Consider the following 23384-nt stretch of genomic DNA (forward strand, 5'->3'; position numbering starts at 1 on the left):
ATTATGGAGCATTATGAGAAGTTGTGTGAAACCCAGGAGCAAGGTGGTAACTGGAAATTTCTCTCTGCAGGATCGTTTGCTTCCTTGAGTCAAGAGTATCACTTTCCTACAAAGGGAGCGTGCCGCTGAGGACACAGAGGGGACACAGAGGAGTTACAGGGAAATGCGGAAGAGAGCATTTTTATGCCCCTTTAATTTCTCTTAATACACATTAGAGTAGTAACTAATTAATACTGAAGCACGTATTCTTTTTATTAATGAGATGCTTATCCTAGAATTTCAAGACCACTGGTCTCTGTCATGTCCCTACTCAGGAAGGAAATAATTGTTTCAATCATATCTCCATCATCAAGATATGAAGATGTGCCTGCAGCTTTCGCTACAAATTATGCAGCCTTACGCCCTCACGGAAAACAAGGACTCGAAAAGCCTGTTCCACCTTCTAAAGTCATCTGAGAACTAGGACGTCTTTCAGGACCTGGAAGTGTACTTGTTAAAAGACTGACATCAGATGCTAGAAAGGATTGGCTTTGAGCAAAAGGCAACCTTTTAAATAGACTTGACCAGAGCCTGGTTCCCATGTGAACATAATAACGGGAGCTCCAGCAGCTATCTTGAGTCAACTATTCTATAGGGGAAAGCTATACATGTCAGAGAAACAAGAAATAGAGGAGTCTAGGTCCTTCAATCCATACTACCTTTCCAGATAGTAGATGAGTAAAAGAACTTCTATCTTATTTAACCTGCCATTAGTTTTTTACTAGTACTAGTGTTACAGGATTTCTTCTTTAGTGCCCATGGTTCTTGGTCATGCCACTTCAAAGAATGAAGAGGTAGACCAAAGAGTGGTGGGAAACAAAACAAAGTTTATTGAGTGATAAAAAGTTCATCGAGCCATGGTACAAACCTCCTGAAAAGAGAGGGGACTGGAAAGGGTTGTCACGGAGTTTCTAAGTCTAGTGGTTTTTATGGGCTTGTTGGTGGGCTGTTTTAATCTGATTAATCCTCCATGAGCCTGTCATCCAATCAGGTTTTTGTCGTCTATCCATCACGTTGGAAAGGGTGGAGGGCTCCTTCCAGGGCAGTGTAAAATCCTTTTAAGGGGATTTTCCTCTTAGAGCAGGGTGGGGGTACTGTTGTCCCTCCCTGCCTGCCTTCCAACTATCCTTCATCAATACCTGAGGGTTCCTCTAATTGATTGTCCCAGAGTTAAGGTCTGGAAGACCCAACACAAACGGCTTGATGTGGGACATACAGTGATCGTTCTGGTTATTTTTATTTTTGTTTTCTTTTAGGGGAAGTGCTGGGGGGTAGGAGATGAAGCTAGGGAGGGCAGGTGGAAGCTAGGGGGGAAAGACCTCTATGTAAGAACTACAAGAAATTATATGTGAAAACTGCCATTTATGCCAGCATTTCAGGGCTCAGATGAAGAATTGTTTTCCTCTGGTATGAACAGTCAGCTCCAGAGGCATGATATAGGGCTTTAGTATTTGTCCTTGCCTGGGAGGGATGCTAGGAAGGAGCTCAGGCAACGAAGAGTGGTAAAAAACTCAGACTAGCTGTGCTTTCTAAACCACTTGGCTTTAAGAACAAAAAAAATGAAAATATATTGGTAAGCGACAAACCCAAACAATTCTCTCAAAACTGGCAGTTCCTAGAAAGAGAGGGTAGGAAAGGAAAAGAGTATTTATATCTAGGCTCTATGTGTCAGAACAGCTCCACTGGATCTTAGTCCTCTGTGGCTAAGCCATGGTCTTTAACTGATTGCTCCAAACTTGGAGACGCAGTAAAATGACAGAACTACCTATGTCCTTGTTAAGGTGGCTCCATTTCACCATTGCTGCACCTCACCTGAACAGCCGCATCCATTCTACCTTTGTGGTCAAGACTCAAAACCACCTTGGGAAAGTTAATCATCTTAAAATGGTATCTGTGAACTAAGGTGGAGTTACTGTGTTTCCTGATTCCCTTCTCTCGCTGGCCTCCCTCAATAAATCCTGCCTGAAACAAAATACAAAATGGACACTGTGGTAGGCAGAACTCTGACTAGGCTCCTAACATTCTCACCTACTCCTCCCACACCTTCTTCCAGTTTTTCAAACCAAAGCCGGGTGCTGACATGAAGGGATTTTTGCACATGTAATTGAGGCCCCAAATCAGCAGGCCTTGAGAAGGAGCCTACGCTAAATGGGTGTGAATTAATCAAGTGAGCCCCTAAAGAGAGCTGGGCTCTTGGTGGAGAGAAACCGTCTATGTGAGGGATGGGTGGCTTAGGAGATGGATGGCACACCTGTGGCATTGATCTGGGAATGGCCTCTAGGAACTGAGGGACATCCTCACCTGAGAAGATAGGTCCTCAGTCCTACAAAGCAAAGAGCTCAATTCTGGCCACAATCTAAATGCGTTTGGAACAAGATCTTGAACTTCAGGTGAGAGCACATCCCTGCCAACACCGTAATTTCAGCCTGGTGAGATCCTGAGCAGAGAACCCAGCCATGATGTGCCGGATGACTTACAGAATAATGAGCTTATAAATGGGGGTTTTCAAACCGTTTCATTTGCGGTAATTTGTTACACAGCAGTACAAGACTAATACAGACACTGGTGAACTGCCACTTGGTGCCCGAGAGGAGAAATAAGGTTAGAAATGGATGGGTATTAAGGAGGGCGCATATTGCACGGAGCACTGGGTGTTCTAGGCAAACAATGAATCATGGAACCCTACATCAAAAACTAACGACGTAGTGTGTGGTGACTAACGTAACATAATAAAAAAATTATTATTAAAAAAAAAAGAAAAAAGAAATGGATTTTTCAAGCAACTTCAGCTCATGTTGGACATGGAGAACACATTAAGAATTCTGTTTTAACAAGGTTCTGTTAGACCATCATGAGAGCCTCAAAAACAAACCTGGAATAGCTTTGACACAGACTTTAACCTGGAAAAAGAATTCTCAGGTGGGATTTTTTTCATGACCAATAAAATTTCTACTTCCCCTAGAGGGGGAAGAAACCTCCCTCTCCCTGAACCAAAAGGTCAGAGGACATAATTTCTTATTTTCTAAGGATTTGCCCTACTTTATCTGTTCACCTAAGTTACTTGAATGTCCAAACGTGCAGTAAAATGAGTGAATTGCGATTGGTTTCAGCGGCCTTCTCCTCTGACTAGATTCTGCAGAACTGTCTCTTATAGAGAAGTCTCCTACAGACGCTAAGATTCTTGTAACTTTTTTGTAACAGCTTTAACTTCTCACCCATTTATAAATAGGTTTGTTGTTAGACTGTTAGTGAACTGTGAAATTCCATGCTGGTTGAAGTTAGCGCATGTTTCAATCTTATGACTAGTAACAAGCACATATTCTTAGCAATGGTTGTCTAGTTTAAGAAGTGAAATCCTTCAAAGGGAGTCTTAAAAGGAATTGAAACATACAGATGAAAGCTGAACTTCTCATCCAGCCATTTTTTTAAATCCAACTATTTAATTATCTGCTTCCGTACACACGGAACTGTTACAATGCAATGGTGTAAGAAAACAAACATTTTCTTACTGTCGTAGGTCAATTTGTCTAGTCTGTACGTCACTATCCGTTTATTGAATCATTACTACAATTAACAAATAATGACTCTGAGTACCTTCTCCAGGCAAAGTTAAGTGGGGACACACAGCTCATGAATCACTCACATCAAAAGCCTTTCTTCCAGTGTGTCATGGACAAGAGTTTGAAAAAACATTGACATAAGGAAATTATAGTCTAATACAAGAGATAGACAATTAAAAAAAAACAAAAAAACAAACCTGCAACACGAAGGTCATGAAGGAAGGTAGCAGGAGGCTTCTATGGGAGAGGAGGAATTTGGTTACCCAAGGAAGTCTGGGAGTGCTGCCCCAAGGCAGCCGAAGCTAAGAAGGTAGGAACTAGGGGAGGTGCAGGAAGGACTCCCTGTACCCCGCTGACGTAGCCTCCATTCATCTCTCGGACTCATTTTTAAGGTACTTGTTATTGGGCAAACAGTTAAGCAAAAGCTTGATCTAGTCTTTAAAGTGATTGGTGGTTTGAAGGGAAGGCTAGTATCAAGTGCAGAACACACACATTCTTTGTTTTTTCCCTCCTATCACCTAGATGTGCTTGGTCTCCATCTTCCAAAACCTTTTATTAGACTTTCACATGGCGTTGCCTCTGGGTTTTCCACACGGGCTTTGCTATAGAATACAAACTGGGGGTAGAGTGTGTCTCCGAGGCGCTTAGACTGTTCGGTTTTGAACAAACCACACTTCCAAACTCAAGAATGTCTGCATTTTAGTTTGGTCTTGTTACATAATTCTAGCAAGCTTTACCACACAGAAGGCCTTGTGCTTGGTCCCATTCGTAGGGCCGAACCATGGCATGTAGTCAGGCTATAATTATCAATTGAATCTAGGCAGTATCTTTTACTACTTCAGAGGTTTGACCTAAAGCGTCCCAAGGCAGTAGGTTAACCTTATAAAAACAGCAAACCTGAAGTTGGTAAATATTACAGTTCTTTGCATATATTTAGAGCTCTACTTAGAATCCAAACCTAATGACTCAGTTGTAGGCTGTAACTGGACTTACGTGGCTACTGCCACATTCTCCTGCATATTATGAAGAACACGGAGATTTCACACGTCCAGTAAAAAATCTTAAGAGTCTGGTTATAGTTCTTTCTTCGGTTAAAAAGCTGCTAACCCAATAGGGAATACTCAGCTTCTTGATTAAATGAAGTTACGCTGGGCTGGGAACTTCATTTGGGTATGAGTGTGGAGGCTACAGATACCCAGAGGGCTCCATCAGGGTCACCTAGGAACCACAGATCACACCATAACTGATAAAACCCATCCCAGGTGCATTTTTATTTATTTTTAGCAGTTCCTCTGCAGCCTGCTTCAAGTGGCAAAATAGATATGAACACCAGGATAGTTGCTGGGGTCTTGTTAGAGACCCTGGCGGCGCTCTCAAGCTGACTACGTTCCTCACCCAATAGCCCTTCCAGCTTTCTATGCCTGAAGCCTAAGACACACCTCCCTGCTCTTAACATGCACCTATCACCTGATAGATTTTACACCACTTTTTCCCTTGACCCTTCAAATGTCCTTTTCACTTAAATCTAGCTTGATCTCGATACAATGCTCCATCAAGAAAATGTATATTTTCTATATACGGGCATTTGTTATGTGACATATTTTCCTAAAAAAAAAAAAAATACCATCCCTCACTCTGCCAAATCATACACTAGTAGGGCTTTTGTAAGTGTTGCAGCAGGATGCTCAATCCCTGAGCAACTTGAACCAGATGCTTATAAAAATATTAACAATCTTTAAAAAAAGTCATGGGGTAGATTAAAATACACGATGAGCAACAACAAAATCTGAACAGCTTTTTAAGGGCTAACATTACTCACAGGCTTTGGGAAGGGCTGAGGCTGAGGAGGTGGGGAGGCAAGGACAGAACGCACATGGGAACAAGCCAGGAAGCATCTCTGAGAGACTATCTGGTTAAACTGAGCCGCGGAGAGTATAAGGTGAATGGCCATCATGTCAGTGGACAGGTGACCATACTGGTGGCTCGCTGCCTTTGCCTGTGTCTGTGCACTGAGCCTTCAGCGGATTTTACCTGGAGCAAAACATCCGTATGCTGGCAGAGTCCTGTTTGAACCACTGTGATTTTCTTGTTCCAACTCTCTTATTTTGCATTGTAGAGCGTGTAATTTCTAGCCCGACAGTCAGTTTCTAGACCTACTGTAATTCCAGGGATGTCTGATAGCTAGTTTAACTTTGAATTTCACCTGTCTTCAATGATCATTCCATCGAAGCCAGCCTTTAGGACCATTCAGGTCCTCGCATTGGAGCAAACTGGTGTTTGATGTTCTAGTAAAGGCGGAGCCTCAGCCTAAAGCTGGAGCTGTAGCCTGGGCTCACTGAAGACTCCTCCATGACTGTGTGTCCATTCCGGTTCAGCAGAGGCTAGGTACATTACCTGTTCATTTCTCTCGTCCAAGGGACGTGCTCTTTTGTCAGGATTTCTTGGACCTCATTCTGAAAAGAAAATTTCACTATTCACTCCTCTTAGAGGTTGTTATGCTAGAACTATACAAAGCTAAGTTACAGCAAACTTAGTGACAGGTGAGAGTGACTCGTGCAAAAGCATCCTTTGGGGCTCCCAAACCTCCATGACTGACAGGTCAGGGATAGGACAAGAATTTACATGCGTGTCACATTAAAGACCCAGAGTAGTGAGATTGAGACTGAACCTCTGGAATTTTGAGAGAGAAGACAATCTTACCGTGGAGATTCCTGCTGCCTTCTCAATGGTAAATGCCATGAGACTCACGTTTCCCCAGAGAGAAAACAAATCTCACCAAGGAGCCTCCGATCTACCACACACACCCACTCCAGTTTCTCTAGATGAGGTTCACATAGGAGTCTTCAAGTCTGTCTCCTGAGGACTTGTTACTTCGGGCATCGTCCCTAGCTGCAGGGTACACCTCCAATCTCTCACCTTGTACATGCCGTTCACCTTGAGGCACGTGCAAAGGGGACTTTCTTTCCAGTTTAAGAGACACGCATAGCAAGACTAGGGTCCACATTCGACTGCAAGTGGTTCGAATAGTGTGAGCAGATAGAATAAGTCGGCTCTTTCAGGAGATCTGGTAGATTGGAGGCAGCCATTGTCCTTTTCAACACGGCAGAGAAAGATTAAGAAGGGGAAACAAAAATCACTCATTCCAATCCACTCTTTGGCAGGAGCAGGGATTTGTCTCCAGCATCAGGTCACGGTCACATGCTTTCATCTTCTCAGTCACTCACGGCTCTGTTTTTAATCCATTCTTACCCTGTTGAGAAATTGTCTGGGACTTTAAATGCCCTGCTCTGGACTTCTCTCAGACGCTCTTNACCACCTGCGTTCATACTGGGGACTCATCTGCAGCTGCCCTGGAACCTCATCTGTGTAGTGTAGTTTTGTTAAAGTTGTGGTTCTCAAACTTTGTTGCATAGAATTACCTGGAGAGCTGTAGCCATTGTGACACCTTCGTCTGTAGCTTCCAAGCTTTAGAATCCAAACATCAGAATCACCTGGAGATCTTGTTAAGGCACAGACTGCTGGACCTCACCCCCAAAGATTCTGAGTCAGTAGATTCTGCCCAAGAGTTGACATTTCTAACAAGTTCTAGGTGATGCTGAGCCTAAGTACTCTACTCCAATCAGGACACTAGCAATTCAATCAGAATCTCTGGAAAGAGGCCACGGCTTCAGGTGTTTACTTATCAGGTAATTCCCATACGCAGCTAAGTTTGAGAACTACAACTCTAAGACTGGCAGGATTTAAAGGAGACATGTTGGGGGCACCTAGAAGGAAGCACATGTGAAACGTAAATCCTAGCCCAGCCTGGGACCACAAAATAGGTTTCGTGTCCCCAGTTGCCCCGCCAGCAAAGACTTCAGTCAGTTTGGGAGTGTACCACCCCGGATACTCCCAAAAGTCCTTCTTTAGCTTTCCTTAGTTTTTTCAGCCATGATCACAGCAATGTTGCCTGCCTCCCCACCCACCCCCAAATGTCACAGCCCCTTAGAGGCATTTAGCTCTTACTTCTTACACATGCAGTAATTTCCCCCAATGACACACAGTGGCTGGTAAATGGCACGAGTTCCTACAGTTCATGAGCTCCTATGGCTAGGACCCATATTCTTTCAAGTTCTCTCCAACTACATTGGCACTCTAGCCCCATAGGTTTTAGTTGGGGCCTCAAAGGCCCAGAAAAGGCTAGGATGGTGAAGGCCGCACCAATTTTGTTTCTTCTCAGGAGATCCCACTAGCTCTTTTAAAAAGCTATGTCTCCGTCCATCATAGGGAATATAGTCAATACTGTAATAACTTTGTGTGGTGACAGATAAAATAAGTGAGCAGCTATGTCACCATAAACTCACACACCTCAAAGTAAGCACCCTCTCTGACCCCAACAGTGGGCGTTGCAAACACCACATAAACTCGGGAAGAGCGCCACCTGGCAGCCTCCGGAGACAATTGCCATTAGATACGCGGGGACGTTAGGAGATGCTCAGGCTAGCCACCTCCGGAGCCAGGCTTGACGGGATCCTTGTGCAATTAGCAACCGTGCTTTTGGTCACGATTGTAAACACTTGGAGTTTAACACTTGTGGCTCATTCAATCCTGTGGAAATGGCAGCCTTGCTCTGTGGGTACGAGCATGGACTCTGAAGTCAGGCCCCCTCTGCGGATCTAGGGCAAGGTTCATAACCAGTGTGTTTTCTCATCTGTAAATGGTGCTAGAATACCGCATCACAAGGCTGCTGGAGGAGGAAAGAAGTGAACACATGAAAGGATTGAGAGTGGTGCCTGGCACAGAGCCAGCACACTCTGTGTTCGTCAGTCTCATGGGCTTTTTTTTTCTCCCATAAAAATACTGGTTTATGATGAGAGATTAAGAGTCTTATAAACAAACATTAAGATTTTCTGAAGAGGAAAGTAGACTTCCCCATTGAAAGGATGGGGGGATCCACATGTCTAGGCATGAGCATCAGTGTCCTACCTGTAAAATATTAGCTGGATAAGGGATGTTCATGTTCGCGTAATCTACCAGGTATATAGGATACCACCAGGAACGGGAAGATGTTCGTAATTCCTGCAGAATTCAGGCACAGACGTCTCATAAAGGGTGTCCTATGATAGGAGTAGGACAAAAACAAGTGACCCTTGCATTCTTAAGTTTTTTATTTTATTTTTTAAGATTTTATTTATTCATGAGAGACAGAGAGGCAGAGGGAGAAGCAGGCTCCCCGCTGAGCAGGGAGCCTGAGGTGGGGCTCGATCCCAGGACCCTGAGATCATGCCCCCCCCCCTTTTTTTTTTTTTTTTGATTAAAGAAAAATCTAGTTTTATCCTTCATGGATAGTAATCCTATTCACAATGGTAGCTCAAATTATCTGTAATAATCTCTAGCCCCATAATCCTCATTAAAAAGGAGAAAGAAGTTAGACTCTCTTGGAGTCCAACTTCACTTTAGACGATGTCTTTTTATTCTTATTTGTCAATATGTATTTGAATGGCTTTTAAAAAGTTTTCTGTTCCTCTCCGAATTCCAACGATTTCTCTTTGGCTTCTTTTTTTGGTCTCTTTAAGAGACACAGGACAGAAACCAGCCAGCAGGAAGCCCAGAGCAAGTACATTTCCAACTGTTAACTTTTCATAAAGCAAAGGGATGAACAAGAAAGGGTCTGCTCTCGAGAAAAACAAACAAAAATCACCTCACCTTAAATTCTTGTCTGCTTGTGGTCAAAACCCTGGAAGCGACCTCTGCACCCGCGTGAGTCCCAGGCTTGATGGCTGGGTTGCCGCTTTTCAAAGGATCCGTGAAGTTACCGCACCTGGGCGCCTTCCCGGGCAGAGCCCGCCTCCAGGTGTTGCTGGTAGGACCAACCGCTACCTGTAAAGAATCAGAAAGGTGACCATTTTCAAGCTGAACTGTTTTTTTTAAAATATTGCTGAGACAAAAAGAAGGTTACGATCTAGACTTTTTGTTATTGTCATGTTTTGACCCACTCTCAGTATATTTTATTCTCCAAATTCACCAAGAGTTTTCTTACTTCTACATAGTGCCTCTCCCCTCATTCGAAAGGTTCTGAAGCCCTTAGTTTAAATCAAATGCCGTTTCTCCCAAGAAGTTTTCCCTGATTGTTCCAGCAAAAATGAAATATTCCCTCCAGCAAAATGCCAAAATTTTAATAAATTTAAATACTACCATGTGTGTTTCAAGCACACATCTTTTAATGCTTTACAAGTTTTCTTTTTTGCACACATATCTCCTGTTCCCAAAGAAATCATTTTTAGTCATATTTATATCACTTGCCAAGCACTGAGCTCTTTGTCTACATAAAATGGAGGTTTAATACTTATTAGTTACATGAGAACTATGTTGAAATCATAAAGCCACTACATTTTATTATATTACAGCTGAAACCAATCCTCAGATATTTTTATCCCTCAACCTGAAGTCACCTCATTAATTGGTTTACTGCAAGTCACACCTCACATTTCTTTGCTCCTACCCTATTCCTCAAAATTTCTTTACTGCCAGGATGTTGAAAACACATTAAGAAGTAAAAAAAGAGAGAGAAAGAGAGAAAGAGAGAGAGAGAGAAACTATACTTTTATACAAAAATTTATAAAATAAGTAAAAGTGATGCCTGCCAATTCTTCAATTCCACTGCAGCAGTATCTTTCCATACGTTTTCTTTCCTTTTAAATTTTATTTTATTGTGGTAAGAACTCTTTTTTTTTAACTTTTTTTTTTTTTTAATTTATTTGACAGAGATAGACACAGCCAGCGAGAGAGGGAACACGAGCAGGGGGAGTGGGAGAGGAAGAAGCAGGCTCATAGCGGAAAAGCCTGATGCGGGGCTCGATCCCATAACGCCGGGATCACGCCCTGAGCTGAAGGCAGACGCTTAACGACTGTGCCACCCAGGCGCCCCTGTGGTAAGAACTCTTAACATGAGATCTACCTTCTTGACAAAAATTTAAGTGTACCATATAATATTGTTAACTGTAGGCACACTGTTGTTCAAGAGATCTCTGGAACTTCTTTACTTTGCATAACTGAGACTTTATGCCCCTTGAGTAACATCTCCCCATTTCTGCCTTTTCCTGGCCCCTGGCAACCACCATTTTCCTTTCTGATTCTGAGTCTATTTTTTCTATTTTTATTTTTTTTAAGATTTTAAATTTCTTTCTAAGTAATCTCCACACCCAGTGTGGTGCTCAAACTTAGAATTCTGAGGGCTAGAGTCGCACGTGACACTGACTGAGCCAGCCAGGTGCCCTGGAGTGTTAAAATAAGATACTTCATGGAACTGGAACAACCAGGATTTGTCCTTCCGTGACTGGCTGATTTCATGGAGTACGATGTCCTCGTGGTTCATGCAATGTTGTCACTTAGGACAGGATTTTCTTCTTTTCAAAGGCTAGATAATATTCCCTGTGTGTAGACACCACAGTTTTCTTTATCCTTTCATGTATCAACGGACGTTTAGGTGGTTTCCATGTCTTAGCTTTTGTGAATAAGGCTGCAGTGAACATTGACTGCTTACACCTCTTCATTTTTAATTCTTTTGGATGAATACCCAGAAGCAGGGTCGCTGGATCCTATGGTAGTAGTTCTATTGTTAATTTTTGAGACATCTCTACCTTATTTTCCATGGCAGCCTCACCATGTTATGTTCCCGCCAACAGTGTACAACGGTACCAATTTTTCCACGTCCTCACCCACACTTGTCCTTTTTTTTTTCTTTTTTAAAAAATATATAATGGCCATCCTGACAAGTGGGAGGTGATAAGTCATTGTAATTTTGATCTCTGCTTCCCTGATGATTAGTGACATCAAGCATCTTTCCATATTCCTATTGGTCTTTTGTGTATCTTTTTTAGGCAAATGTCTATTCAAGACTTCAGCCCATAATTTTTATTGAGTAATTAGGTTTTGGGTTTTTTTTTTTTTTTGCTATTGATTTATAGGACTTCCTTATGCATTTTGGAAATTAACCCATAGTGATATATGGTTTGTAAATATTTTCTCCTATTCCGATGGTTGCCTTTTCACTCTGTTAGTTCCTATGTAGTGCAGAAGCTTTTTAGTTTGATGTAGTCCCATTTGTCTATTATTGCTCTTGTTGCCTGTGCTTTTGGTGTCATATCCATGAAATCCATACTTTTTTTTCCCTTTTTTAGAAAAAGAGAGTGTGTGCACGTGTGAACAGTGGGGAGAGACAGAGAGAATCTTAAGCAGGCTCCATGCCCAGTGTGGAGCCCAATGTGGGGCTTGATCTCACCACTCCGAGATCATAACCTGAGCTGAAATCAAGTTGGATGCTTAACTGACTGAGCCACCCAGGTGCTCCAAAATCCATTCTCTTTCTAGGCCTTCATGTACACAGATATATTTTCAATATCTATAGCATGACCTCATTTTTTATAGGAAAAAATACATATATAACACAATTTTTATTATTTATACTTTAACTATTTGTGGGAGCAAAAATGTATTTTCCCCTTAATATCATATAATGGATATCATATCATGTCAGTGTATATATATATTGATCTGTTATTTCTAAAATGGCTATATAGTAATAAGAAGAGCTGTTTTTTTTTAAAGAACTATCATTTTTAAGTATGTATTCATGTAAGTCCTCTTTGTAATTTATGATTAGGTATTTTATACATGTGTTCCAAATTCTCTTTCCCAGATTGTAATTAAAAAAACAAAATTATTGGGGCGCCTGGGTGGCACAGCGGTTAAGCGCCTGCCTTCGGCTCAGGGCGTGATCCCGGCGTTATGGGATCGAGCCCCACATCAGGCTCCTCTGCTGGGAGCCTGCTTCTTCCTCTCCCACTCCCCCTGCTTGTGTTCCCTCTCTCGCTGGCTATCTCTGTTAAATAAATAAATAAAATCTTTTAAAAAAAAGTTATTTTATTTACTTTGCTGTATAAAAGTGTTTAATTTCTATTTAAATTTATTAATCTTTTCTTTAGTGGTGTCTAAGCGCTGAAGCATGCTTTAAAAAGCCTTTTCTAAGTAGTCTATTTTGAATTTCTTTGTTACCAATTATCTCCTCTTATGATGTGCTTCATTTTTTGGACACAATAATTGACCACATATTTAACAAATATGCTCCTTCTTGCTAAATAGATGTGGGGTATTCTAGAACAAAAATACATTCAAAAATAAAATAATATAAATAAATAAGGTAAAGAAACAATACGAAGGGAAATAGTAGGAGTATAAATTCATGACTAGAGTGGGGAAAACACACACGTACACACACATACACACATCTGGAATACACATTGGTATAAGTTGTTAGGTAGAGATCCAACTCTGTCTATTTTTTTCCCAGATGGCTACCCCCACTTGTCCCAAACCAGTTGTTGGATAATCTATCTTTTCCACACTGATATGAAATGACAGACATATTTTTAAAACGAGGCTTTCAAGCAATGTGTTTTTCAAATAAGTCCCCATCTAGTCCACTGCCTTCACTGATAAAGATGCTCTCACTATATCTTTAAGATTCATCTTTTCCATGTGCTCCAACCCTAACAGCATGTGGATGGCAGCTGTGACTGTGGAAACCTTAGGGTATTCCTACTGTCACCTCTCTCAGCAGGAGACAGGTCAGAGAAGAAGCTCCTTGAGTTAGTCTCAGAAATCATGTCTGGCAGTGCAGTGTCCTAAGGATTGGTATAATGTGTTTTGGGATGGCTGGCCCACTCTTCATCTAGGAGTTATCTGTGAATTTATCATGTATGAATTAAGCTCAATCAGTGTGTTGTGAGAGATGGTAAAGAGGTCTGCATCCCCAATAATGAGTGTGGTCAGTGATTTGAGATACCAGTCACAACATCACACCATTTCCTTCTGAAACATTTGAGCAATATTCATTTTATTGAGATACCTGGAAAATTTCAACCATTCGCAAGTCAACAGATGGGATGCAATGTAGTCTATGGACAAAGGAGAATGACTGGGAGATAGGAGGCCCAGTTTCCTAGTCCTGACCTGACTCATGTAGTAAGCAAGTAGTCAGGGGACCAACTTAATTTATTTGAGCCTCAATTTTCTTCACCATCTATAGAAGGTATTTGGACTATATAATTTCTTGGTTTCCAGCTAGATAAAAGACTGGTTCTGTAAGAATATGGTTCCTGTATTTTTTCATTTACAACTTATTTACAAGGAAGTTGAGCCCTTGCTAGGTGCAAAGAATTCTTCTAGTCACTGATGAATAACATATGTTTATTGTATTAAGGAGACTATGAAAGGAGTTTGCTTGAAGGAAGGACATGGGACGGAACACATCAATGTGACTTGAACTTAGAACATGCCAGTTTCCCCATTCCAGTGTGGAATACAGGGTCTGTGATGCACCATATCTCTATTGTAAGCCTTATTCTAAAGGTCCCGGTCAGTGTTAAAGTCTCCTTCTAGGTTTGTGTGGGAATAACACACTGAATGTAGGTGGTAGTTCATGAATCCTTTTTCCCGTGGAGGCAGTTAGTGTTATTACAGATTTTTTTTTTTTTTTTTTGCAAGATGCTTACTAACGACTAACTCCTAAACAATACTGTGAAGCTATGCCTCAATTACTAGGCTAGAAGTAATCCGAGGGGTAGAGGTTTCTTGACCCCAAACTGGCGCTACCTCTCTTTCTATCTAAATTAGTATAACTCTACTGTGTTTTGCTGTTGTTTTTTGTTTTCATAAATTCTCATCTCAGTAACTCACAAATGCTACACAAAGGACATATGATTAAAATATTTGGATTAATAACTTCAGAAAGATGAGTTTTGACTAGGAGGGAGGAAAATGGAGAAAAACCATTTCAGTCCAGAAGACTTTTTTTTTTTTTTTTTTTACAAAAGTTCAAGATAAGGAAACACCTACCATCCTGTTGGAGATAAGTGGAAAGAAGAATCAGTGGGAACTGCGAAAGTCAGAAAGGAATCAATGAAATGGTATGGGTAATGGAGACCCACGGATGGTTGTCAGTACCGGAGCGTGACAGGCTAAGAACAAAAATAAGGTAGGAGGAACTTAATGGGAGGGTGAAATGGGCTAGACTCCAAGGAAGAGCTTTTAAGTTTGCACTTCCTGGCAGACAGTGAGCAGGTGGTCGGCCCTGACAAGTACTGCCTCATAAGCATATGGCCATGTAAATTTACAGGTTAAGGCACTCATAATCGCAGTGGTCACTGCACACAGTCTCTATACTATACTATACATTCGTTTTCTCATAGGTCTAAAAATGTCTGCACACTGGATTTCTGTTCAGTAAGAACTGATAGGGGGTTTAAGAAGGCCTAGTTTCAAAGAATGAAAATAAGTGAACAAAATTATATTTATACTAAATTACAATTTTTTCCCCTCCAGTCCATAGTGTGGACTCTTGGGGCAACTTCCAGCAGAATGATGTTTTACATGTTTCTGTGGTGGCGGAGAGGTGAGTATCATGGTCTAGAGGGCAGAGCAATAAATATAACTCTGGAAATCCTTTGTACATTTAAAGTCAGAGAATATTTCAATGGACTCATTCCCATTTTGTTGGGATGAGTAAAATTAAATAAAAGCACACAGTACCTCATTAAGGAGCAAAAAGATTTTAGGCTTTGGTCAAGCACATAAAAGGGCCTAATGAGAGGAGGAATATATATCACAATTTTCTGCCTTCAGCTGCTCAACTAGATTCCATTTGTGGAGATTTCTAAAAGATTTGGATCATGTTTCCAATTCATATATTATTAGAGATCATCATAACTTAAATCTCTGTACTGGCTTACACCAAATTACCTAAGCTTCCAACCCAAAATCAATGTACTTAAATGTTTTCTTGGTGCTATGTATTTACACACACACACACACACACACACGCACACGCACACGCACACACAGGCCCACTCTTGAAAGGAGAACTGTGTTAAGAGCAAGTACCCTCAGTATCTGGCATGTGGCTTGTACAGTGAGAGATTCCTTAAAAGTTTGGGGTTGATGATGACCCCACTATACAAGGGTTCCACGTTAAGTCATAATTGGCTTTGTGTTGGGAGAGTATGTGTCAACTGGTGAAATCAGGCACACAGGAGAGTAAGAGTTTCTTGTATCAACAGCATAGCAATTGATCACTCACCTGTTACTCAAAACTATAGAACGTCAGGGAGGACTTTTCTAATCCCAGAATAGAGACGTGACCTTGCCTTGATGTCTTTCTTTGAGAAGATGTCTACAGCAGATCTGATGGAGAATCTGAGGGAAGAACTGACCTGTTTCATCTGCTTGGACTATTTCACCAGCCCCGTGACCACCGAGTGTGGGCACAGCTTTTGTCTAGTGTGTCTCCTGAGGAGCTGGGAGGAACACAACACTCCTTTATCTTGTCCTGAGTGCTGGAGGACCTTGGAGAGCCCACACTTCCAGCCCAATGAGCGTTTGGGGAGGCTGGCTGGCATCGGCAAGCAGCTCCGGTCCCAGGTGCTGCAGACCGAGGGCGAACAAGACAGCTATGGGCGAATGCTGGCAGGCACTAAGGTGTTCTCTGAGGATGGGCAGGGTGTAAACACTCTCTCAACTCAATGTCATGGAACAAACAGACCGTGTCCCTCGAGTGAGGCTGAGGAGCGTCACAAAGTAAGATTGGCTGCTCGATATAAATCTCAGAATACAAATCCTGTTCCGTCACTTAGTCCCATAATATTCTGTTGGTGACAATCATGGGTGCTGGTCTCCAGGCACCAGACCATGAACTTGGCGTGGATCCTGCTTCACCCTTTGTGTTAGATCCCGCTCATCTTGTTTTTATTGGTCCTCGAGGCTTCTTCACAAGCTGGTGCTCTGCCACAGAGAATTTGTTTCTATTGCAGGAGAAACTCCAGGAAATCCTAAATCTTTTGCATAAAAAGAGAAAGGAAACTCTGGTTATATTAACCCATGAGAAGGAGAGAGTAATATTATGCAAGGTCAGTATCTGTCTTACTTTTGGGTCTTGTAGATGATTCTATGAGGGGGACTAAAGGGATACTTAGCGAAATACCAGGGAAAAAAAGCAAAATTTTCTAATCACAGTCCTACAATATGCAGTGTCCTTATTTTGGGCTGCGTATCTCTGCTTGTCCACCTGGGAATCCTAAGACTCAGTTCAAACAATTCCCCTATCCCCAGGCCTGCTTACTTATTTATTTTTTCCTTCTTGGTCCACCCATACAAGTTGGTGGCTACCTCTATTATGGCTTTGATTATAATTCTTTTTTTTTTTTAAAGATTTTATTTATTTATTTGACAGAGACAGCCAGTGAGAGAGGGAACAGAAGCAGGGGGAGTGGGAGAGGAAGAAGCAGGCTCCCAGCGGAGGAGCCTGATGTGGGGCTCGATCCCAGAACGCCGGGATCACGCCCTGAGCCAAAGGCAGACGCTTAACGACTGAGCCACCCAGGCGCCCCAGATTATAATTATTTAAAATTACAAGTTATAGACAACATAAGATGAAAATCCACAGAAAAGGAATATCTTAAATGCTTTGGGGGAAAAAAGAGAGTGCAAATAAAAAAAAATAAAGACAAAGGGAAATATAGGCCAAATAAGAGTTTGGATTGGTACACCTGAGCAAGTGCTCGAATTAGTCACAGATTTGAACTTGAGGTGTCCAACAAAGAGCTAGATGTTTAGTTAGAGTTTAAAATCTGTGTGTAAATCTGATTCTCCCAATACACTGAGTTCTTAAATGAGAGTATTTGTGATGTGCATCTCTATTTCTATGATGTGACCCAATGTCTACTTTCGTTAGATATTTATTACATAAATGAACGCACACTTTTTTCATATTTTTGTCCTAACTTTATTTTTTTATTTTTTACCTTGATATGGATCACCACCTGTCAGAGTTCTTTATTTTTGTTTGTTTTCCTACTAGAAATGACAGGCTTCTGGGAATAGAAATTTTGGGTTTGTTGACTACTGTATACACACATACCTTCTAAAATATCACACGATCCACCCAATTGCTTAATATAGTCGATGTTATGTGTCAGCCTTCAAAACCTGTCACAGCAGAACTCTAGGACTTTGTAAGGATTAAAAATCTACTTAGGCATTTCTGCTGCTCACTTTGTTATATCATTCCCGTGTGTGTGTGTGTGTGTGTGTGTGCGCGCACGTGTTGGTGGCAGGAAGAGACAAAGGCCTGTAAACAGGTTGTTGTGTCAGAATATGCAAAAATGCACCAGTTTTTGAAGGAGGAGGAAGAGCTGCAGCTCCAGTTACTGGAAAAGGAGGAAAGAGAGAACATGAAGAAACTAAGGGACAGTGAGACCAAGCTGACCCAGCAAACGAGAAGCCTGAGCAAAATGATTGAACAGATAGAGTCCACGTGTCAGAACTCCATCATAGAATCTTTCGAGGTAAGAATCCTGGGAAAAACCAATGGGGTAAAAACAACATGTAATAACCCATAATTTTTCGAGCCATGCAAAATAAGTTTTTCTTTATTTACCCGAGAAACTTAAGTTGTGGCCCCAACATAGTTTTCCTTAAGAATTAACATTCTATAGCATAAAGTCTGAAGAGACAGAGAAAAAAAAGAAACCCAGTGGAATATCTGCCCAAACCAAGCCTGATGATGAGTCCAGTTTCTGCTGTGCGGGCCCGTCTGCAACGTCAGCGTGGTCAATTATTCTAAGCGTAACAAGCATTTCCTGCGTGCTGCTGGCCCATCACATTTCATCTTCACAATGACCTGGAGAAGTTAATTAGTGTTAGGGGCACTACAGGTGGTTGTCCTCTACGATGTGGGTTTAGAGTGGCACTCCTTGAATGATCGCTGATCCGAATGAGGCAGTGTGTCCAGAGCCCATGTTCCTCACTGCCTTTGCTCAGCAGCCTTCCTGGGCTACTGCTGTGTCCCCGGGGCCTCCGTCCGCAGGCGCTATTTGTGGGAGCTGGCTGCAACTTCAGTCCTTCCTCCTAGACTGGATCCACAGACGGCTGCTATTTGACTTCGTGATTTTCCAGCAGGTTCTCTTGACAAGGTGATAGTATGAGGAAAGAAAAGGACAAAGGAGTCTAGTCATTGTGAGAACCATCTCCTGTTCACAGGAGACCCAGAGGGAGCTGGGGATGTGTTCCCACCACACACTCACCCACTCAAGGTGCTCTAGCAGCATGGAAAGTGGATTCTGTGAGACTACCAAGGACCAGAGTCTGTCTCTGGATTCTGGCTTTGCTGGACTTCAAAGTGCATGGATACTAACCCTCTGTCTTTTATCCCCTTAGGGTGTGAAAGGCACACTGGAGAGGTAGGTTTGCACTCTGTGTTCAGTTGGTCCAGGGGTGTGAGTTACAGGGCTGCACAACTGCGGAGATAGGGTTGCAAGAGTGGGGATGAGGGGGGCGAAATGAGTGGGACCTCAGGTTGGAGCAGGTCACGCGGTCTGTGCAGGGGACGCAGAGTGACGGTCTCTGCCCTCTTGCAGGAGTGAGCCCCTCTTGCTTCAGTGTCCAGAGGCCACGACCACGAAACTGACTCTGTGCCGCATCACCGGAATGCGGGAGATGCTAAAAAAATTCAGCAGTAAGTCAGCCTGATTTGTCAAACCTCCCGGGATTTGTGGAGTTAACTCCGGGGTATGCTGAGGAATGTAAAACCGAGCTTTTAGGCAGTTTCCTCTGACATAGACTGTTCACCATCTGGGGGCCAGGCTCTCAGCAAAGGCACCCTGAGTCAGCGTGAAACACCAGGGAGGGCTGGGGCTGCAGACCCTCTCTGCTCTAGAGCAGACAGAAGCAGACTTGGTTGATGTCTCATCTCCCTTTGTTTTCTAAGGAGTCCTGGCACCTCCTTTGTTTGTTTTCATGGTTCTGTTTTGTCCGTTTCTTCCCCTTGCATATACACACACACCCCTTCAGGGGTTTCTGCATTTCTACCCGTTCTTGGCATAAAACCTACTTAAACTTAAAGTCCTAATGCGGCAACATTCAAACTATCCTTTTATTTTTAAAAAACTTTTTTAAAGATTTATTTATTTGAGAGAGAGAGAGAGAGACAGAGACAGAGAGGGAGCAGCAGGGGGAGGGGCAGAGGGAGAGGGAGAGAATCTCAAGCTGGCTCTACAGCCAGTGCAAGACCAGACTCGGGGCTTGATCTCAAGACCCTGAGATCATGATCAGCCTAAACCAAGAGTCAGACGCTTAACTGACTGTGTCACCCAGGCGCCCCTCAAACTATCCTTTTAGAATGTTCTAGATATTTAGGCTGGCTAAGACCAAGAGAAGTTAGTTAACTTTTACCTTGTTGACAGTCTGACCTTCAGAGGAAATTCTAATGGGGTTTGGATTCAGTGGATATTTGATAAGTGCCTACTATGTGCCCTGCACCATGCTTTTCAGTTCTGAGCTTTCTTACAGTGAATAACACAGCCTTGACTTTGCTTTTATAGAACTTTCAGAGGAATCAAGACAGACATTCATCTCAAATAATGAGTGATGATTAGGATTTGATCTACAAATAAAAGTATGAAATTGTGTGGTAGGGGCACTTAGTCTTGTCTCAGGGGTCTGTGATGGTTGGAGGCCTCTTCTGTGACCTCCTCTCAGAAGATAGGAGAGGGGAGTCTGGTTCACAATGTACTTAGCGACTGGTCTCGGGTGCTCGCACTAGCTCCTATGAGGCTGCATTGAAGCCTGACATAATGAAACATGCTGATTGGGAACTGCTGTGCAAACACTCAGTGACCTCGTAATCTTGGTCAAGTTTCCTAACCTTTGTGAGCCTCAGTTTCCACTTTTATAAAGATGGGGGGGAGTGCCATGAATAAATGAGATAATGTACAGAAAATGCTTGGCACCTAAGCAGTTCAGAAAAGGATAAGTGCCTCTGTCTCTCTTCCTCCCTCCCCTCTCCCCGGCCACAGGTAAAGAACCACAGCCAACCTTGGCTCAAGTGAATACAAAGGCCAGGGCGTGCCCTGTGTGGATAAATAGCTCTGAGTTTTAAACCTATGCTGTAAACAGAACAACTTCCATTCCATTCCATCAGAGTCCTCTCTCCCCTCTCAGGCAGGCTAAATGTCACCATCCCCATGACTCACATCTGTGTCTTTTTAGAATTTCACTCTTGACGTTTGTGAAATAGTGCGAGAAGGGCTCAGAGATTCTGTTCTGAGCAAAACAAAAACCCTCACCACACTTACCTAAGTTATATTTTAAAAAATAAGATTGGAAACTAAGAATTTAATTTAAATTCCACATATATAAGAGGGTTTTCAAAAATGCAAGGGAGGATTCATTCTTTTCTCCTCTTGCAGCGGATATAACTCTGGACCCAGCTACAGCCAATGCCTATCTTGTCTTGTCTGAGGATCTGAAGAGCGTGAGACACGGAGGAATCCGACAGCACTTACCCGACAACCCAGAACGATTCGACCAGTCTGCAACTGTGCTGGGCGCTCAGATCTTCACCTGTGGGAGACATTACTGGGAGGTGGAGGTGGGCAACAAGACTGAGTGGGAAGTGGGCATTTGCAAGGACTCAGTGAGCAGAAAGGGTAATCTCCCAAAGCCACCGGGGGACCTCTTCTCACTTATAGGCTTAAAAATTGGAGATGATTATAGTCTTTGGGTCTCATCACCTTTAAAAGGTCAACATGTCAGAGAGCCTGTGCATAAGGTTGGTGTCTTCTTAGACTATGAGTCTGGACATATAGCATTCTACAATGGGACAGATGAGTCCCTCATCTACAGCTTCCCTCCAGCTTCTTTCCAAGAGGCTCTGAGGCCTATCTTCTCCCCTTGCCTCCCAAACGAAGGGACAAACACAGGCCCGCTTACCATCTGCTCACTGGACAGTTATGTCTGAGGAAGATGCCCTGGAGCCTTCGCTAAGGATGAGGTCTAAGACCAACACATGATTATTAATTAAGATGATTACTGCATTGACACTATTAATATTGGGTGATCTGAAAGGAAAGCCACCCACCCCCAAAGAGTTTCCATTAACTTGAGCCACAAATTGGACAACCAACTTTCAACATCATAGAAGGCTGATCATATCCTGTCTTGAACCAAATTCTTTATGTAGACTGCCCCACATATATGCTGGTCACTCAAACTGTAGAGATAGTACTCGCCCCTATTATCCCCGAACCCACCGTCATAGGCCAGTTTTATAAATATATGTCATGTTTTTGAGTGTATTTATTTATTTGACTCTAAAGAAGAACTCTGCTATTTGAATGTGTCTTTGTTTCATGTGCAGAGCTTTGCATGCTGGGGCAATCCTAACTCCTCTGGGGCTGGGGCTGGGTTGGGGGAGGGCAGATGCATGGGTCTCCTTTTCAGGGCTGGTGAGAGGGACTCAAGACTCAACGTCCATTGAAAAGTCGATTTTCTTCCCATCCCACGGCGCCTGGAGTGTCTGTACTCAGGAAGGCTTATGTGTCCAGAGCGCTGCAAATATAGGTGCGAGTATCATCATATCATTCATGTTACTGTACCCACAAGGGGCTGGGACCTTCTGTGAGTGTGTTCAAAGATCACAGAGCAAAGTCTCTTTTCAACAACTGTATCAAGGCTGTGGGTGCCAAATGACTCCACTGAATTTTTTATAAGGTTATTTTCTGTGCTTTTGCTACTTGCTACAGGCACAAGGCTTTTAATCACTGGAAGGTGAAATCAAGTCTGCTCTCCATCCCAGCATGCTGGGTTTGTGAAGAAGCTTTGTGAGCAGACCTTTTGGCTGGTCTCAGATAACCTGCTGGAGGTCTGTGTGTATGCTCCCCATTCTTAGCGCTCTGTCCCTGCAGGGTTGTTGTTGCTTTTCCGCTGTACGTTTGTGAGTTTGTTTGTTTGCTCACATTGCAGAATGGCACCCATCACGGAGGGGGTACCGTTACCGCCTCCTCCCACTCACAGAAGTCACTGTCTGTGTTTTCAGGCTCAGACAAGAAAACGGATAGGATTTAACTCACACACAACTGCAAGATTATTAAGAAAAATGTTTATCACAGATTTTGGTCTTTAAATGAGAGACTAAGCTGGGGGAAGATTAATAATTGAATCTGTTAATGAGGATAGAAAATCAGAGGGAGGGAGGTAAGCAAGCAAGGGAGGATAGCTAACCAGGTTTATTTTAGGGTTGCTATTCACGCTTCTCATTAATCTAGATCTGCTTTCTCTTTCAACCTTACGTATATTCATCTTGTGTCCTCACAGGTAGGGGAGCAGATCTGAACTAGACTTTGGGTCCTAAATCATGGTCTCTTCTGTTCTCTGTATTCACCGTTTGCATTTTCACCCTGACATCACATATACTTAGAATCAGAGAACTGTGGAGGGAACCAATCACACTCTCTTGGAACAATTCGTAGCTGTTTACCATTTTTAAAAATTTTATTGACTTTTATTCTTGATTTATCACCTCAAAAATCTAAGAAACAAATCACGAACAGCAACACCAAATATATTTGTACTGTATCTTTCTCAATTACAAAAAGCCCACATTGATTTTTAAAAATTTCAATAAATGAATGGAAAGGTCCTACATTTTAACTTAGTGTGCATTGTATTAAATTGTGGTGTAGCTGAGGTGGTAGCTCTTTTTTTCCCCCTTCTCCCAAAGGCGCTGGTATTATCAAAGAAACCAGCCTATTTTTTTCCTCTGGCAAAGTCATCCCATGCGGATCATTGTCTGTATGGTCCTGCCACCCATCAGGTGTGTGCGGAAGATTGAATCTATCCTATTTTTATTCCGCTGAGTTTGCATAAGCAACCATGAAAAAATGGCAAGAAAATTTTCACTCAAGGCTTCCCGAC

At 42.5% G+C, this 23384-nt stretch overlaps 1 protein-coding gene and 2 long non-coding RNA genes across 5 annotated transcripts in view; 1 reads left to right on the top strand and 2 right to left on the bottom strand.

Annotated features, from left to right (window-relative positions):
• Positions 1-5292: 5292 nt before the first annotated feature.
• On the bottom strand, positions 5293-15942 carry LOC121105656. Its single transcript, XR_005838297.1, has 4 exons — positions 15715-15942; positions 9285-9458; positions 8565-8695; positions 5293-6052 (listed from the first exon to the last, which is right to left on the bottom strand). It is a non-coding gene; the product is annotated as an uncharacterized LOC121105656 (long non-coding RNA).
• Positions 15786-21596, top strand: TRIML1 (tripartite motif family like 1). The gene is made up of 6 exons (XM_008710456.2): positions 15786-16211; positions 16445-16540; positions 17747-17977; positions 18849-18871; positions 19049-19146; positions 20879-21596. Exons 1-6 carry the CDS (start codon positions 15786-15788, stop codon positions 21427-21429), a joined length of 1425 nt encoding a protein of 474 aa, XP_008708678.1. The 3' UTR covers positions 21430-21596.
• The window catches only part of LOC103680960, a 168786-nt gene continuing 163377 nt past the window's right edge, over positions 17976-23384 (bottom strand). The window contains exons 4-6 of one of the 3 annotated variants that reach the window (XR_573196.2): positions 20975-21032; positions 18716-19130; positions 17976-18638 (exon numbers count right to left, since the gene is read on the bottom strand). This is a non-coding gene — a long non-coding RNA (uncharacterized LOC103680960). Of the gene's footprint in view, positions 19131-20974; positions 21033-23384 lie in introns of all 3 variants that reach the window. The other 2 variants (XR_573197.2, XR_573195.2) reach the window with 2 other exon arrangements.

Source organism: Ursus maritimus, unplaced genomic scaffold, assembly GCF_017311325.1.
Source record: "Ursus maritimus isolate PB19 unplaced genomic scaffold, ASM1731132v1 scaffold_28, whole genome shotgun sequence".
Classification (NCBI taxonomy): Eukaryota; Metazoa; Chordata; class Mammalia; order Carnivora; family Ursidae; genus Ursus; species Ursus maritimus.